At 51.5% G+C, this 16,320-nt stretch overlaps 1 protein-coding gene across 19 annotated transcripts in view; it reads left to right on the forward strand.

Annotated features, from left to right (window-relative positions):
• Ptprf (protein tyrosine phosphatase receptor type F) overlaps nt 1-16,320 on the forward strand; it is an 84,070-nt gene that overhangs the window by 39,265 nt on the left and 28,485 nt on the right. For 10 of the 19 annotated variants that reach the window (XM_040756809.1, XM_040756814.1, XM_040756820.1 and 7 more), the window contains 4 exons: nt 2,845-2,955; nt 6,585-6,596; nt 12,540-12,809; nt 15,720-16,301. In XM_040756809.1, the coding sequence (XP_040612743.1) occupies nt 2,845-2,955; nt 6,585-6,596; nt 12,540-12,809; nt 15,720-16,301 (975 nt within the window). The remainder of the gene's footprint in view (nt 1-2,844; nt 2,956-6,584; nt 6,597-12,539; nt 12,810-15,719; nt 16,302-16,320) is intronic. The other 9 variants (XM_040756810.1, XM_040756823.1, XM_040756813.1 and 6 more) reach the window with 1 other exon arrangement.

Consider the following 16,320-nt stretch of genomic DNA (forward strand, 5'->3'; position numbering starts at 1 on the left):
TATAGATGGAGACACTTCCTCCTATAAGTTTGGGAGCATGACCAAGTCTGACCATTTTCTTGAGAACCTTTTTCTTTCTTTTTTTTGTTTTAAGATTTATTTGTGTGCACTGGTGTTTTGCCTGTATCTACTGTGTGTGAAGGTGTCGGATCCCCTCAAACTGGAGTTGTAGACAGTTGTGAACTGCCATGTGGGTGGTGGGAATTGAACCCTGGTCCTTTGGAAAAGCAGCCAGTGCTGAGCCATCTCTCCAGCCCCGAGAACCTTTTTCTTAAAGTCCTCAGTTAGTACTTGGCTCTCCTTTTAATATCTTAAAAATCTTGGTCATGTGGTCAAATGAGGATCTTTTATATCTCTTCACCAATATGTTAGATGACAATAGGAAAATAAACAGACCCACGTATAACTAGCTCACTTGACCTGTTGGCTTGCAGTCCCTTCAAGCTGCCTTTATATAACAGGACACTATAACCTGTTGGTGAGAAAGCATAGATTCTAGATTCCAAAAGATCACGGTTTGAGTTTGACTCAACCATCTCTCAAATACATCTCCTCTTAAAACTGGAGCCAGGACCACCCACCCTAAGGGCCGTGAGACTTAGAGGAGAATGGGGATATAGGCAGTTTGTCACATACAGAATGATAGTTTCTGTTTTTATCCTGTCATTTCTCCCCACATTTGTCAATATTTGTGTGCACATCTAGACATTGGCCCAAGGCTAAGAGTGCTCAGGACAGAAGTTGGGGCTGGGGGTACTTGCCTCCCATCGGATGTTGCTCGTCACCCTGACGACAGGACTCAGCTCTCCTCCCCTTTCTGTATCTCTCTGCTTTTCGACTTTGCACATGCCGGCCCTGCTTTCCCTACTACAGGGTCTGAGTGTCGATACCAGATTTGAAGATGTCTGTGCACAAATAGTCTCAGGGTCTATATTGGGCCTTGCCCTAGTTAGCTTTCTGTTGCTGTGATAAACACCATGACCAAAGGCGACTTGGGGAGGAAGGGTTTATTTGGCCAGTGTGTCCCGACTGTGGTTTGTCATTGAGGGAGGAGAGCCGCTAACCAACTTGCTCTCCATGGCTTGCTCAGCTTGCTTTTCTATACAGTCCGGGGCCACCTGCCCCGCACTTGCACCCCCACAGTGAGCCAGGCCCTCCTACATCAGTTGTTAACCCACAGACTTGTGTAAGGGCCAGTCTAATGGGGGCTTTTTTCACAATTGAGGTTCCCTCTTCCCACATGGCTAGCTAGCAGAGGTCGCCTGACCACACTTCAGCTCTTGTCACAGTAGAGTTTCTTCCATCGTCTGTAACCCCAAACCAGGCACTCTTTCCTGTCTTCAGCTTGTGGCACCAGCTACCTGTCTCCCCAAACCTCTGTTGAGCTGACCTTGGATGACCCCCACTAGCCCGGGCCCTGACCCTCACCCGCTTGAGTGGCCGTTTGCTGTAGCAGTGTCCATTCATCCCATGAACATGACACATTGGCTGCCAGTCAGCAATTTTCCTGCAGTTGTTGGGCATTTGCCTTGTGCTCTGATACTCTCTGATGCCTGTCCGGAGGCTGGGGTCAAGGCCTTGGAGAGAGGCCAGCCCTCTCCCCTCCTGCTCTACCTGTAGCCCTCACTCAGCCTCCTGGTGTGCACAGCCCCTTCTGCTGCCCTGGAAAGACAGAGAGCAGGCTCTGAAGGAGCTGTAGCTTGGACCCATAGTGTCTAACCCCAGACCTGGACTGTGCAAACACAGCTTGGAATTCCCTCTGGGGTTCCTGTCCAGTCCAGTTAGGTGGGGCCTAGCAGGTTCTGTCTGTCCTGTGTGGGCGTGATTGTTGGTCGGGGTGGAGGAAGAAGCCCTTTAGAGCTGTTCCAGCTGTTCATGCAGGAGGTGGTTTTCTGTCAGACTGTGTCCTGTGGGGGTTATTAGCTGTCCGTTGGACTGTCCTGTGTGGGTGTAATTGTCTGTCAAATTGTTCCAGGGAGGGGCGTGGTGCTTTGCCCTGTGAGTTTCTCTGTCATAGATAGCTTGCCCAGTATGCTTTCACTAGCAGTTTTCAATTGTTTATTTCTTGGGCCGGGGGATTGATAAATGCATGGGATTCTTCACCCTGGGGTTCACTCACCTGACCTGAAAGGACAGGTCCCAAACGCAGGTTTCATACATCCTTGCAAAGGGGCTCTTCAGCTACCCGCACCCCCAGCCTTGGCTCCTGTCTGTCCGTCTGTGGCCAGAGCAACCCCTTAAGGCGCTGGCCCAAGTGGGAGCTATAGTCTCCATTAGCCTTCTGAATTATGCAGAAGCCTTGGTGGGTCGAAGCACTTTAGCTGGACCAAACTGAGGAAAGTAGCCGGAATGGGTGGGGCTAGCAGGGTGGGGGTAGAATGGGAGGAGATGGTGGGAGTGTGGGGCAGAGGCTGCTGGGCACTAAGCCCCAAGGCAAGCCCCTTCCAAGTAGGAGTGTCTCCCTCAGGCTCTTGCAGACAAGGGCATCGCCTGTTTAGGAATTTCTAGGCCTATGGGTTTATAGGCTTTGGGACGGGAGAACTAACCGATAGGCATGAATATTGGTGAACAGGCCTTAGGACTCTTGGGACAGTGGTGGGCACTCTGTGGGCAGCTCCTCAGGGACTGGCCCACAGTAAGGACATCTTGTTGCAAAGTACAAGTTCTTGATTCTTGCTTAGAGAGACATGGCTTATCAGAAAGGGCTTCCTGGAAGCCACACAGGCTCTAGGCTATGGTCCAGGTAAGCCACAGCAGCAGGGCCATACATGTTGTCGGGGCCTCCACGTTCCAGGCCACACTCGATGTGGACCATGACTGACCTCTTCTCTTTTGTCCCCACAGGTGCCTTGCAGATTGAGAGCAGCGAGGAGTCTGACCAAGGCAAGTACGAGTGTGTGGCAACCAACTCAGCAGGCACACGCTACTCAGCCCCTGCGAACCTGTATGTGCGAGGTAAGAACTTGGCCACACCTGGCTCTGTCACCGTGGAGCCCAATGGCAGCTGCCAGGCGTGCTGCCTGGAGACCTTGGTGCAGACGCTGGAGGGACTCCACAAGCCAGCCTCCCGTTCCCACCTCTTTCTTCAGCCAGCAGCCACCACCTCTGTGGCTCCCACTGGGCCGTCTACTAGCAGCTGCTGCTACTTGCCTTCTTTCTCTTCAGGCCCCTGGGGAAGAAGACACCCACCCCCACCTCTGGGGAGCATTTGTATCTCTTGTAGGTCCTTTCTGCCTGGGCCTGGAGCCCTATGGGAGTCTGGAGCCTTCCAAGCAGACATGGCTCTGTGTGTGTGTGTGTGTGTGTGTGTGTGTGTGTGTGTGTGTGTGTGTGTGTTTTCCCTTGGGGGGGGTTATAGACACATGTATTTGCATGTGAATATACATGCCTGACCTGACTTTCCTGCCTACTCCCAGCAGGGTGGGCTCCAGGTTCTTGGTTCTGGACTTTGGATCTCGCAGGCCTCAGTAATGGACCAGGTGGCCTCCCTGGAGGAGCCTGCTGTGGTCTGTCACCAGCCCCACCCCTCATGTTGGGGTAAGGTGAGGTAGCTGTGAAAACCTGTGGGTATATCCCTTGGACAGTCCTAGTTGGGGCTAAACGGACTGTGTGCTATGTATTGTGGGTCTACAGCTGAAGGGTCTGGGGCAGTTGTGGTATGCCCATCCCTGTTCATAGCCCAAGGGGATCGAAGCTGACAGCCTTGGCTCTCTTGGAGATAGTCTAGAGAACATGGTACCTGGGCAAGGCCATGGAAGCCCTCTGCCCACACTGCCCCTTCATCTAATCCTCCTTCACAAATGGGTAGCATCAAAAATTAAATTGCTCCTCTTTGGGGCTCACTGGGGAGACCCAGCTTCCCTGTAGCAATGATTCTGTCCCTCATCTTTTTGAGGATGGTCTGCCCTTCCTCTAGCTCATGGAGTTTAAGTGGTGGCCCTGACCCACCTTACTCTCAGAGCAGTTTAGTAGACTTGTAGACTTGCTTACTCAAGGCAGAGAGAAACAAGCTGCTAGCTACTTCCTGAGGGACTGCCATGCTCCCAGGGTATACGTTGGTTCTAGAGAGGTCACAGGTGTCAGCCAGTGACCAGTGTAGACGGAGGAACTCTTTGTTTTAATCTAATTGTCATCCTTCTTGGGAGTTGGGAAGCCCCTGTCACTGTTTTGTTAGGTGTCCTGTAAACCAGTTCTGTTTTTAGGGATACCATCAAGACAGAGGCCAGGGCCCCAAACACTTCCTGAAGGCTGAGAGAGGAGTGATATAAGAAGCCTTCATCCCAGGCTAAATATCTAACAAAGCCACAGGAGTCTGGCACGTCCCTCTGGGAGGTTAGCAACTGAAATGACTCTTCACAATGGCCAACCTCCTCCCTCGTCAGCCACAGCGTGTGCAGTCCCTGGCTTCACTGAGGCAGCCCTTATCTGCATGTGGCAACTACACCAAAGAGCAGAGACCCTAGGCAGAGCCTTAGGCCAGGTGTCATGCATTGTTTTACGGCCATTTCCTAGGATAGAGCGGCCAGAGGCAGTACCAAAGCAGGAAAAGGCCACCTGGACTCAAAAAGAATGACTTGGGCACCTTAGCTAGACACCACATCCATTCAGCTAGCACTGCCGGGCTGGCTGTGGCCCCAGTGGCAGGTGATGATTATCTCTGGAATTGGGCGGAGTGGCCTCTAGAGCACTGAGATCCTAAATCCTTGGAGCATCCCTACCTCCAGAGTCCTCACGTCCACACGTAATTGACTTGGACATGACCGTAGCTAGATCTTGCCTTATCCCATCTCCTGGGATAAACTCCACTTGAAAGAACTTTGGGAGGTGGGGGAATATAGGGGTTCCTTTACCCTTGGCCCTTCCTGTCTAGAATCTAACACAGCCAACCAGGCTTTTACTGCCTCCCCCTGCCACCCCCACCCCTGCCCTGCCTCATAGCTAGAACCTTCCTAAATCCAGGCCAGCCCTTTAGTATTTATGTACATAAAAACCCTGCTCCTTCGGGCCCTTGCCTCATGGTGGTTCCAGTTTTCTTTTTATGCCTAGCAAAGCCTTATCTGCCCCCAAAGAATGCTCTGGGACAACCTGTGACATGCTAGCCACCAGCTCTATATTTGAAACTCTGCCTGTGGGTGGATAGGCATAGAAGAACTCCGCCCCACCCCAGTGCCTATCTGTTGGCCTCTTGTCTCCCAACATAGAGGCTTCAAGACTTCCTTCCTTCCATAGTGGCCCCTGTTACCACCCGGAGATAGAAGTCTCCACGTTTGTCAGGGTCTGGGCCTCCTGATTTGGGCCAGTGTGGATTATAGCTCAGGGGTTTCTTAACTTTAGCACTGTTGGCTTTTTAGACTAGATACTTCTCTGTTGAGGGCTATTCTTTGCACAGTAGGATGTTTTAGAAGCATCCCAAACCAGCCAGGTACCAGTAGTGCCTCTTAGTCAAACGAGCCTAAATAGCCCCAACTCTTCAGATGCTCGTACCCAGAGGCAGTTTGTCTCTGTGGAGACCCTCTGCTCAGGATTACTGGCTCCAAAGGGCTTCTGACTCCATCTCTAACTTTACTCTTCTGTATCTATTGACTCATCTTCTCAGACTTAGTCTCCCCACATACTCCCTCTGTCCCCCAAACTGTCAGGGCGCTCCCTGCATCTCTGAGGCCCTAGGGCTGCTACCACCAAAGGGCAGTGCATCTAAAGCTCCCAGCATGCTGCCGGGCGCACAGGAAACACATGAGTCGGCTGCCTGGGTTTCTGTTGGGATAACACTGGGAGACACACATCATGCATTTACAACTGACTTTGTTCACAGTTGCCTGCAGTTCCACCCACAGTCTAGCAGGCCCAGGCACGCTGGGTGGACCAGCCTCTTTCTCCTTCACCATCTGACTCTCTCCCTGAGTGACTCATTTTCTCCTTCCATCCACGGCCTGTCTCCCCTTCAGCTCTCAGGCATACAGCTTCCTGGGCCGAGGCAGAACCCTGCCCTTGGCAAAGCCTGGCCTACCTGTACCAGGACTGCCATCCTCCTCATTCTGTTCAGGAACCTGGCACCTGAGCCACTGCTGTCTGAAACGAGAGTGTTACCGCCCAGTCTTTCTTCCCACAGGCATCCAGACGCGCTCCTCACACTGGTGTTGTGTAGCATGGGGCTTCCTCACGGTGGTGGGGCTGTAGTGGCTTGTGTGCCTTGGTGGGTTTGTGAGCTGGGTGGGCCCTGACCTCAGAGTCCACTTTTCCAGTTCTGTCTGAGCTGTGAGGGTGTGTGAGGTATGGGACTGGCCCATGCCCCACGTCTCCCCCTACCAGCTCTGCCCTCAGCGTCCCTGGCATCTGCTGGTGGGCCCTAACCCTGTCCACCGTGTCCCTCCATGAGTCCTGAGTCTTTTGTGAGCGGCGTGGTCCGTGTGCACCTGTGTGCACGTGTGTGTGCGAGGGGCACAGGAGTCTTGTCTTGTCTCTGTGCTGTGTGGGCAGATGAAGGTTGGCCTGTTTTTACTCTCTCTGTGTTTCTCCTTGTCTTTTTTTTATTCCCTCCTCATCCTCATCGCACTCTGCCATCAACCCAAACTCTCATCTCTCAGATCAGCGAGAAGGTTGGTCTTTTTCACTTCTTATCCATCTACAGTTCGCCCACCGACTGTGCCCGTCAGTTGGGACCAGCGGGCTTGGTCAACTCCCTCAGGCTCGCTCCAGCCGTGCCTGCCCGCCAGTTGGCCTCTGCTCATCTCTGTTTGGGCTGGCTGGCAGGCAGGACCAGGGATGGGTGGGCAGGCCTTCTGCCCTGCATGCTCCTGCTGCTTGAGTCCCTGATGCACAATGTGTCTGCATGTCCCCTTAGCCAGGCTCTGCTGCTACAGTGGCCACGCATGCACGGTGCATGGCACAAAGCTGCACCCCACCTTTGCACCCAGGCCAGGCCAGCTGTCTGTTCCAGGTAGAGTTCAAGAATGATTGTGGGGAGCTGTGGTCAGAGAGACTATAAGGGCTGAAGTGCTTGACATGTATAGAGGGTTGGAGAAGCTTCTACCATCTCGCATGTAGGCCGTGGTTGCCTAAGAGAAGCCAGAACTACAGGAGACAATAGGAAGAAGCTAATTTAGAGTGAGTTGTCTCTTGAGATCTTGCAGTATACAACATAGTCCTGCAGTGTCTGCCCTGTCCTTGAGGCCCCCAGAGCCTTACCAGTGCTCCATGAATCAGACTGGCTGTTTGAGACGTAAGATCCGCCTTGGTCTACCTCACAAAGACAGTGGTGGCTGTGATACAAGGCAAGTGACATCACTTTGGCACACTGAGCAAGTGTCCCATCACTGCCATCTTTTCTGTCTCCTGCCAGGTCCAAACCAGGGTCATCTCGCCTGCCCAGACCTCTCTGCCCGAGCTTTCCAGCCGGCCTCTGTTCCTCTCTGAGAATAGTGTTTGTGGCTTGCTAGCCGGCTAGCAGCCCTCAGCCCCGTGTTGGGCAGTGGCACTGGACATTGAGGTCCAGGTTGCTTATTCCTAGTGTGACTGAATTGTCAACTGAAATTTGCTGGGTCCTTGAGCAGCAGTCCAGCTCAGCTGTAGGTTGGGCAGGGCTTCTAGAAACTCCCTGGATCCCCGCCCAGAGCAGTCCCCTTGGAGCCAGGTCTCTACTCCTCAGGCCTGGGCCAGCAAGGGGCTAGTGATGTTTTACATATCCTGTGATCTAAAGTGTCAGAGTAGCTCTCCTGTTCACTGGGCTTTGCGTGTCCAAGAAAGAAGCATAGAACAGACTCAAGCTACCAGGGTGCCCTCTGCATCTTGATCTGTGGTTTTGAGTTTACTCCAGGAGGACAAGGGGAGCCAGTCAGGAGGAGGGCAGCCTGGGCTCGGATATCAGCATAAGCCTCCATCCATATGCACTCCAGAGCTCTGGGGCATTTCAGTTAACGCCATTTCGCTGACCGGGCGGATCTGCCAGGGCGTTCAGAAAATAGTCAGCAGACAGCCCGGTCCGCAGCCGCTCCCCACACACCCCTTCACCTACCCTCTGCGTCCTTTGTCCCTTCCTCCACCCACCCTGTGGTCCCACCAAAAATAAGCACATACACAAATATTTAACAGGAAGGAGAAATGAGTTTCTAAATATTCCGGGGGGATTTGCCGGGCTGGTAATTTGTTTGGTGCTGATAATTGCATCTTACATTTTTCTAGCTTTACTTAAAACTGTGTGCCGGGTGTGCCAGCATTTAATTACTGCTCTGCGGCAGCCACAAGGTTATTTATTAAAGAGTTATTTTATCTTGATACAGTGGATCCTGCCCCTTATCCCCTCCTTAATGTTGTGTTATTTTCATCAGAGAAATTTCCGCAAGTGAATGCAGATTGCGGGGCTGCCTCCCCCTGCGATTAGGCTGTCACTCCACTGAATGCTGATGCCTCTGGGCGCCGCACCGCCTTATTATAGGGGGTTGTCAGCGCAAATAATTAGACTTAAAAGTTACAGCTGAAATATAATCCAGAAATGGCAGGGCCCTGTTTTGGAAATTGTCTATAAAATGTCAGCACTAAGGATGCACGGAGAACGGTAATAGACCGGCATTGTTGGAGCCTGAGAGTAGACCCTAAGAGCATTTTTCCCAGCTCCAGTTTCTCCTTCCCCGCTGTTGCTTCTGTCAATAGACCGAGTCCAGGGTGAGTCCCATTCCCCTTGGAGGCCTTGCGTTTCTGGCATCAGGGGGCGGATGGTGGAGATGCTGGGCTGCGGCCTCAGTCACTCCCAGCTGTTGGCATGGGGGTAGCTGTTGAGGCAGGTCAGAGCACAAGCCCCGTTAGTATTCAAGATACTCCCTTGCCCCTAACCCCACATTGTTCTCTGCAGATGTGCTGACCCGCATGTGCACTAGGAAACTGCCTTCCAGGACTCAGACTGGAACCTAGTGTTAGTGAAGTCATCAGTGGTACACCTGGGACCTCTGGTTGCCTCCCTTTCCTGGTGCTGGGGATAACCCTGACCTCACACTTCTCTGTAGCCCCCAGAGTTCTCCCTGTCACCTGCATCTTGGAGGAAAATAAAAACAATTCCTAGGATGAGTTTCCTCAGGGCCTCGATCTTCTGATGGTGGCTAGAGTTAGAGGCTTTCAAAGGGGTGGCCAGGGTACTGCCCTGGCTTTTGAAGCTGATCCATGAGGTCTCTGCAGGGTCTGACAATACTGCCACCAGGACGAAGTCCCACCGGTGTGCCGTCTAGATCTCCCTTTTATGCCGGCCTTCCCAAGCCCTAAAGCTTTTCCCAAAGCCTCCTGGAGTCTCCTATGGCTCTGTCAACCATGACTTTCAAAGATGTGAACTTTTACCACAGAGGCCTAACCTTACTGTTCATGTAAAGGCAGACATGCATTTCCCATGTCAGTGTTGACTCTTCCCGTCTGCGATTGAAACGTGATGGCATTGGAACTCTATACTTCCCACTGGGCATGGTGGTGCATGCCTTTAATCTCAAGATTCAGAAGGCAGAGGCAGGTGGATCTTATTTATTTATTAGTTTGTTTATTTAGTTAGTTGGTTGGTTTTTTTGAGACAGGGTTTCTCTGTGGCTTTGGAGCCTGTCCTGAAACAAGGTTGGTCTTAAACTCACAGAGATCCGCCTATATGGACCTGTTCTGAAACCCAGGGAGTGCACAGGCTGGCAAAACATGTCTGTGCCTCATCTTGAGCCGTTGAGAGTTCTTGCAGGGGCAGTCTGTTGCTGTGGGACACTTGACAGCCATGCCCCTAGGGCACATGTGTTCCTTGCCATAAGAACTGCTGTGTCTATGATACCTTGTCATTAGCCATATGGCTTCCTGACATTAAGACACATGATAAAGGAAGCTGGAGAAATGTCTTGGGGGTTAAGAACACTTGTTCTTGAAGAGGTCCAGGTTCAGTTCCCAGCACCCACAAGGCAGCTTGCAACCATCTGTAACTGTGGTTGTAGAGGTTCCAACACTCTCTTCTGGCCTCTGAGGGCTTCGGCATACATGTGGTACATAAATACTTGCAGTACTGTATTAGGGGTTGAACTTATAAATTAAAAATAAATAAAAATGTTTAGGGCTGGAGAGTTGGCTCGGTGGTTAAGAGCACTTGTTTTTGCAAAGGACCCAGGTTCAATTCCCAGTATCCACGTGGAAGCTCACCACCTCATTCATATACACAAAATAATAATAAAAAAATCTAAATAAATAAAAAGTTTTTTTGTGGGGCAGTGGTGGCACACACCATTAATCCCAGCATTCTGGAGCAGAAGCAGGCTTATCTCTGAATTTGAGGACAGGTAGAGTCCCACGACAGCCAGAGCTGCACAGAGAAATTCTGTCCCAGAAACCAAAAAAAAAAAAAAATAGTTTGAAGAGCCTGATGATAGAAACCCATCTATATAAGCAAATCCAAGCAAAATGAACTAATATAAGCAAAGCAAAGAGTCCCTTAGGTTACAAAACTTGGAAGTATAGAAGTAGATTAGATGTTGGGCAGGGCTGGAGCCAGGCTGCTATACAGTATGGTGAGGCCATTGTTTGCCATTACCTCTCACTGTTACTCCACTGTTCTTATCTCTGTACTGGAACACTGGAACAGGTCCTCCCATGCGCTGGGAAAGGTTCCAGCCTGAGCTCAGCTGCCCCTGTAGACTGTGTTACTGCTCCCACCGGTTGTGCAAACATCCAAAGGTTGTTTCTGGTCCAAAGGTTGTTTCTCGTTAGCCAGATCTGGATCACACACTCCATGTGCCAAGAATGGAGATGGGGAGGGAGGGGGAGGGCTCCCCTAGAGAAAGTGGACATGGAATTCAAAGAGTTACTCAGTGGTAGAGTACAAAACCTAGCATGTGTGAGTCCCTGAGTTCAATCCCTAGCACTGTTTAGAAAGGGGTGGGGGGAGGAAAGAATGAGGGCGCTGCTTCTGGACAAAGGCAGAGCTCTGTATGTCTACAACACACTCCTAAGGAGTGTCTGATGTGAGTCTGGATATTCACGGTCTGCGAGCTGTTTGCTGTGACTCACTTGGGGCTGCCAGTGTTGTGGTTCCACCTGTAGGACTTAGTGAAACAGCTGCAGAGGTGTGGAAGCAGACGCTACACAAGGCCTTAGAGGCTGGCCACGGAGCATCAGAAACCATGCAGGAACTTGTTAATCAGGGGAATGCCCACTGTCTGTGGCAGCATGGGGGTGGAGCGCAGTGAGAGGCAGAAGGCCGTGAGACGAGGGAGCCAGCAGCAACAGTGGTGGTTTAGGTGTTAGTAGTGGCATTTACCTATGTGTTTGAAGGGAAATTGATTTTGAAAGATGTCTTAGGCAGAACCTTAGTACAACCTGGTGATTTTTACTAAATGTCTCCGCTCTGAGCTTCACTTTGACCACTGTGAATTGAGGTGAGGTTGGACCTGGTGGTCTTTTCCAGTGCTTCTAGCTCTGCTTCTGTGATCTGGGGCTGTGTGAGATGCTTTGTATGTGGTACCACGGGTCCTCTGCATGTCTGGGCTCCCCGACAAGAGTCCTCAGAGACCAGTGCTCTCATACTGTGCCCTTGGGGTCACTTAGGCTTGCTGCCTGTCCTCTCTGGCCCCTTGTTCACAGAGACTATGTAGGATACATAGGAGCCTCTGCCAGCAGCTGCATGGCCTGTCTGCATGCCAAGCATGCCTGTGTGTGGCTAGGTCTTGTCCACCTTACCCCTCTGCATGCTCTGAATGTCTGTGCCAAGCTTGTACCTTGAGGGGTTGGTTCCAGGCAGTGCCCTGGACTGAGAAGCTCAGGACAGCTTCTGGCCAGGGGAGTCCAAGGCTGGGGGTCGTGGCCAGGCACAGCCCCCTCCTCCTTGAGACGTTTGCTCACTGGCACAGCAGGCCGTCTGTTCGGCACCCTCATCATGTTACTGCCATCATCATGCCCATCCTGCCCGCAGACCACGTCCCTGGCCCGCCCAACCCCTTGTTTCCTCTCCTAGCCCTCCTAAGTGGCAGTCCACATTGTGGGTCCCAGGCTGACCTTAAGCACAGCCAAGGCCCAGCAGGTGGTTATGCCATTTCCTCTTCTCTCCTGGGGCCATGGCCTGGAGGTGAAGACCTCGACTCCAGAAAAGGTGGCCATGTTACTCCCAGATGAGTCTTTGCCCTGCCCCAGCCATGCTCTAAGGACCTGGATTTCTTTCATTGGTGCCCCATCTGGTCCCTCGGGAGACACAGGAGGAGGGGAGTCAGGAGAAAGCAAGGGTGGTCACTGCAAGACCACCTGGACTCTGGCTCTAACCAGGCCTGGCTCTTGCGCTAAGTCCTGTGTGACCTTGGCTGAGTGTCCCAGGCGGTAAGATGGAAGCTTGGTTGCAAGTTGTCACTAAGAGGTGTTCCAGATGGTCCCTGAGTGCCCCAAAGTGGGGTGGGAAATGTGAGCCAGGCCCCAGGGACACCACTCCTCCTGTCTCTGAGCATGGGCTTGGCTCTGACAGGAGAGTCTTCTTGGCGAGGGGCCCCTGCCCTTCGGGCCACCCTTGTGTCCTGCCCAGCCTGTGAGTGCTTCTCTCCCTCCTCCCACAGTGCGTCGCGTGGCTCCTCGTTTCTCCATCCCTCCCAGCAGCCAGGAGGTGATGCCAGGCGGCAGTGTGAATCTGACGTGTGTGGCGGTGGGTGCACCCATGCCGTATGTAAAGTGGATGATGGGTGCTGAAGAGCTTACCAAAGAGGACGAGATGCCAGTTGGCCGCAATGTGCTGGAGCTCAGCAATGTCATGCGATCTGCCAACTATACCTGCGTGGCCATTTCTTCATTAGGCATGATAGAGGCCACAGCCCAGGTCACAGTAAAAGGTAAGTGTACCGGGTACCAGCTGATGTCCTCTTCTGCCTCTGGGGGCTTTAGTGGCAGGTGAGCAGGAGCTGGCACAGGAGGGCTGAAGGATCGCCTCTTTTAAGGTGTGCCTAGTTCTGGGCAGGCCCTCAGATAGAAAGAAGATACTGGGAGTAGCTGGTATTCCCAGTTGGCAGGCATCAGGCCTGTAAAAGTTGATACTGCTTTTTAGGGCGGATGTGGGTCAGATGCTCTTGTTAGCCCTGTGTTACAAGTGAGCAAATGACAAAGCTGGGACTTAGCCTTGTGGTCTGAACTCACAGCCTGCAACCACTACTTAGCAGCAACCCCTGGATTGAACAGCCTCCCTCCCAGTGAGAAGGGTGTATTGGTTGCTAAGGTGGGGTGAGGGTTTCTCTGCCCAGGCCTCTGGGGACAGGCACATACTACATTAATAATTTTGAAAAACTAATTTTTAAGGATTATTTTGCCTGCATTTGTGTATATTTGTACTTGGTGCCCATGAAGGCCAGAAGAGAACATTAGATCATCTGGAAATGGGGTTTGTGGATGGTTGTGTAGTGATAATTTTGTTCATGATCAGAGTGCTAAGCTAGCCACACTAGTTAGCTACAGAGGCCAGGCAGCAGTGGCACACACCCTTAATCCCAGCACTCAGGAGGCAAAGACAGGCGGATCACTGTGAGTTCAAGGCCACCCTGGCTACACAAGATTGATTCAGTCTAAAAGAGAACCAGTGCCAGGAATGGTGGCTCACACCTTTAATTTGGAAGTCATACGCCTTTAATCCCAGCACTAGGGAGTTGGAGACAGGAGTGATGTAGCTGGGTGAAGAGAGGAATAAGGTGGGAGGAGATGGGAGCTCATTGCATTCAGTCTGAGGATTTGTAGGGACAGGATTGCCTCTTTGGTCTGAGGATTCAGTAGAGGCAAAAGGTCTCTCTTGTGGCTGGCTTCTTTACTTCTCTGACCTTTCAGCATTTACCAAGATATCTGACTCCTGGTTTTATTTAGACCTATCAGAACTCGTGCTAATTGTGAACTACCATGTGGGTGCTAGGAATTGAATCTTGGCCCTCTACAAAAACAGCAAATTATTTTATTGATCACTGAGCCATCTCTCCAGCCTAACATATATCTAGTGTTGTCTGTCTGTCCATCATCTATCTATTTATTTGAGAAAGTGTCTCGTTGTGTAGCTCTGGCTGCTGGAGTTCACTATGTAGACCATGCTGGCCTCAAACTAGTGATCCACCTACCTCTGCCTTCAGAGTGCTGTGATTAAAGGCTTGCCCCACCATGCCCACCATATATTTAGTATTTATGTGGCAGACTCTGCCATGGTCTCCCTGCTTCTATTCTTGTCTGGCTTTGACCCATTTTTTCTTTTTCCCCTGAGGGTGGGTGTTGGGGTTGGAGATAATTCTGTCATTCTGAAGAACTTACTATTGTAGACCACGTCAGCCTTGAACTCACAGAACTCCTCCTGCTTCTGCCTCCCGAGTGCTGGAATTAAAGGTGTGCACCAATGCCCTTAACTTGGGTGGTCTTTTAAGATACAGACTAAGACTGGGGATACAGCTCAGTTGGTAGAGCCTTTACCATGTACGAAGCCTTGGATTGAATCCCTAGTACTGTAAAAAAAAAAAAAAAAGAAAAGTGTGTCAGCCAGGGTCTTGTCACTCCACCTGATTCTACTTGGGTCCTGGATTCCTTGGGATGGAACCCAAGAGCTCACACAAGCTAAACAAGCACCCTGCTGGGAGCTACACTGATGACTTTATGCTGTTTCCTTCTATGAAAGCAAAAGTAGTTTTCAGGGGCTGGCTTTGCTTTGGGAGTCCCCCAGGGTCCCAGCTGGCCTCTCACCCTGAGTACACACGCTGTTCTAGTCCCCTTGCCTGCTCCCTGTCCACTGTAATAGTCAGTGGCTCGTCCTCTCCCTTCAGGCTTCAGCACTATGATACTTGTCCTGTTCACCCCATGGGAGGAGAGGCTGTGGGTTTTTTTGTTGTTGTTGTTTTTGTTTTGTTTTGTTTTTTTCCTGCTGTCCTTGTACACAATTACCATGAGCTCATTTGCTGATTATTTCCCCAGAGTATAAATTCCAGAGTACAGGGATGTGGCCACGAGGCAGTGTGTCACCAAAGTGGTACCTGGTACTTAGTGGTCATTCTTCATGGAGCAATCATGGCCTTCGATTTTGCCACCTTCACTTTGAGCCAAGTCGTTGGGGTCTCCTGGGGCTAACAGCTTTGCGGCGCTTTCTGAACTCTTAAGGTTAATTCCTTGGGAGATAATACACACACACACACACACACACACACACACACACACACACACACACACAGAGAGAGAGAGAGAGAGCGCTACATATACTTGGTACAGGTGAGTGTAGGTGAGCAGCAAGCAGGTCTCTGCCTAGTCTTGGCGTGTGAACTATGTGGGACTTCATAGGACCATTTCTGTTTGTTAGGTGAATCACATGTGCTGATATGTATAGGGAGTGTCCCAAGAGCAGTGTGCTACATACTAAAGTGCTCAAGGCTCCTGGGACCAACAGACTTGGCTGCAGTGTCTCAAGTAGCTGCCCCTAGAAGTTACCATAAGTGCCGGGCAGTGGTGGCACACATCTTTGTTCCCAGCACCCAAGAGGCAGAGGCAGGCAGATCTCTATGAGTACCTACAGAGTGAGTTCCAGGATAGCTGTTACATGGAAAAACCCCTGTCTCAAAAAACCAAAAAAAAAAAAAAAAAAAAAAAAAAAAAAAGCAGTTACCATAAGCTTTTCAAGCCCCTTTTCAAGGTGGATTATGGGTGTCAATCACACAGGTGGCTATACGCTGTGTTTGGATGATGCCTTGGATCTGTTCTCAGAGTTATAAACTCCAACAACTTTTTCTCCTCAGCTCTCCCAAAGCCTCCGATTGATCTAGTGGTGACAGAGACAACCGCCACCAGTGTTACCCTGACATGGGACTCTGGAAATGCAGAGCCTGTGTCTTACTATGGTATCCAGTACCGTGCAGCTGGCACAGACGGCCCCTTCCAGGAGGTGGATGGTGTGGCTACCACCCGATACAGCATTGGTGGCCTGAGCCCTTTCTCAGAATACGCCTTTCGTGTGTTGGCTGTTAACAGCATCGGACGAGGACCACCCAGTGAAGCGGTTCGTGCACGCACGGGTGAACAGGCACCCTCCAGCCCTCCACGCCGTGTGCAGGCCCGAATGCTGAGCGCCAGCACCATGCTGGTGCAGTGGGAGCCCCCTGAAGAGCCCAATGGCCTGGTACGGGGATACCGTGTCTATTACACTCCAGACTCTCGGCGCCCCTTGAGCGCCTGGCACAAGCACAACACAGATGCAGGACTCCTTACCACTGTGGGCAGCCTGCTACCTGGCATCACCTACAGCCTTCGTGTCCTTGCCTTCACCGCTGTGGGCGATGGTCCGCCCAGCCCTACCATCCAGGTCAAGACACAGCAGGGAGGTAGGTGAGGGTGTTCGTT

The sequence above is a fragment of the Mesocricetus auratus genome, unplaced genomic scaffold, assembly GCF_017639785.1.
Source record: "Mesocricetus auratus isolate SY011 unplaced genomic scaffold, BCM_Maur_2.0 Super-Scaffold_100014, whole genome shotgun sequence".
NCBI classification, from domain to species: Eukaryota; Metazoa; Chordata; class Mammalia; order Rodentia; family Cricetidae; genus Mesocricetus; species Mesocricetus auratus.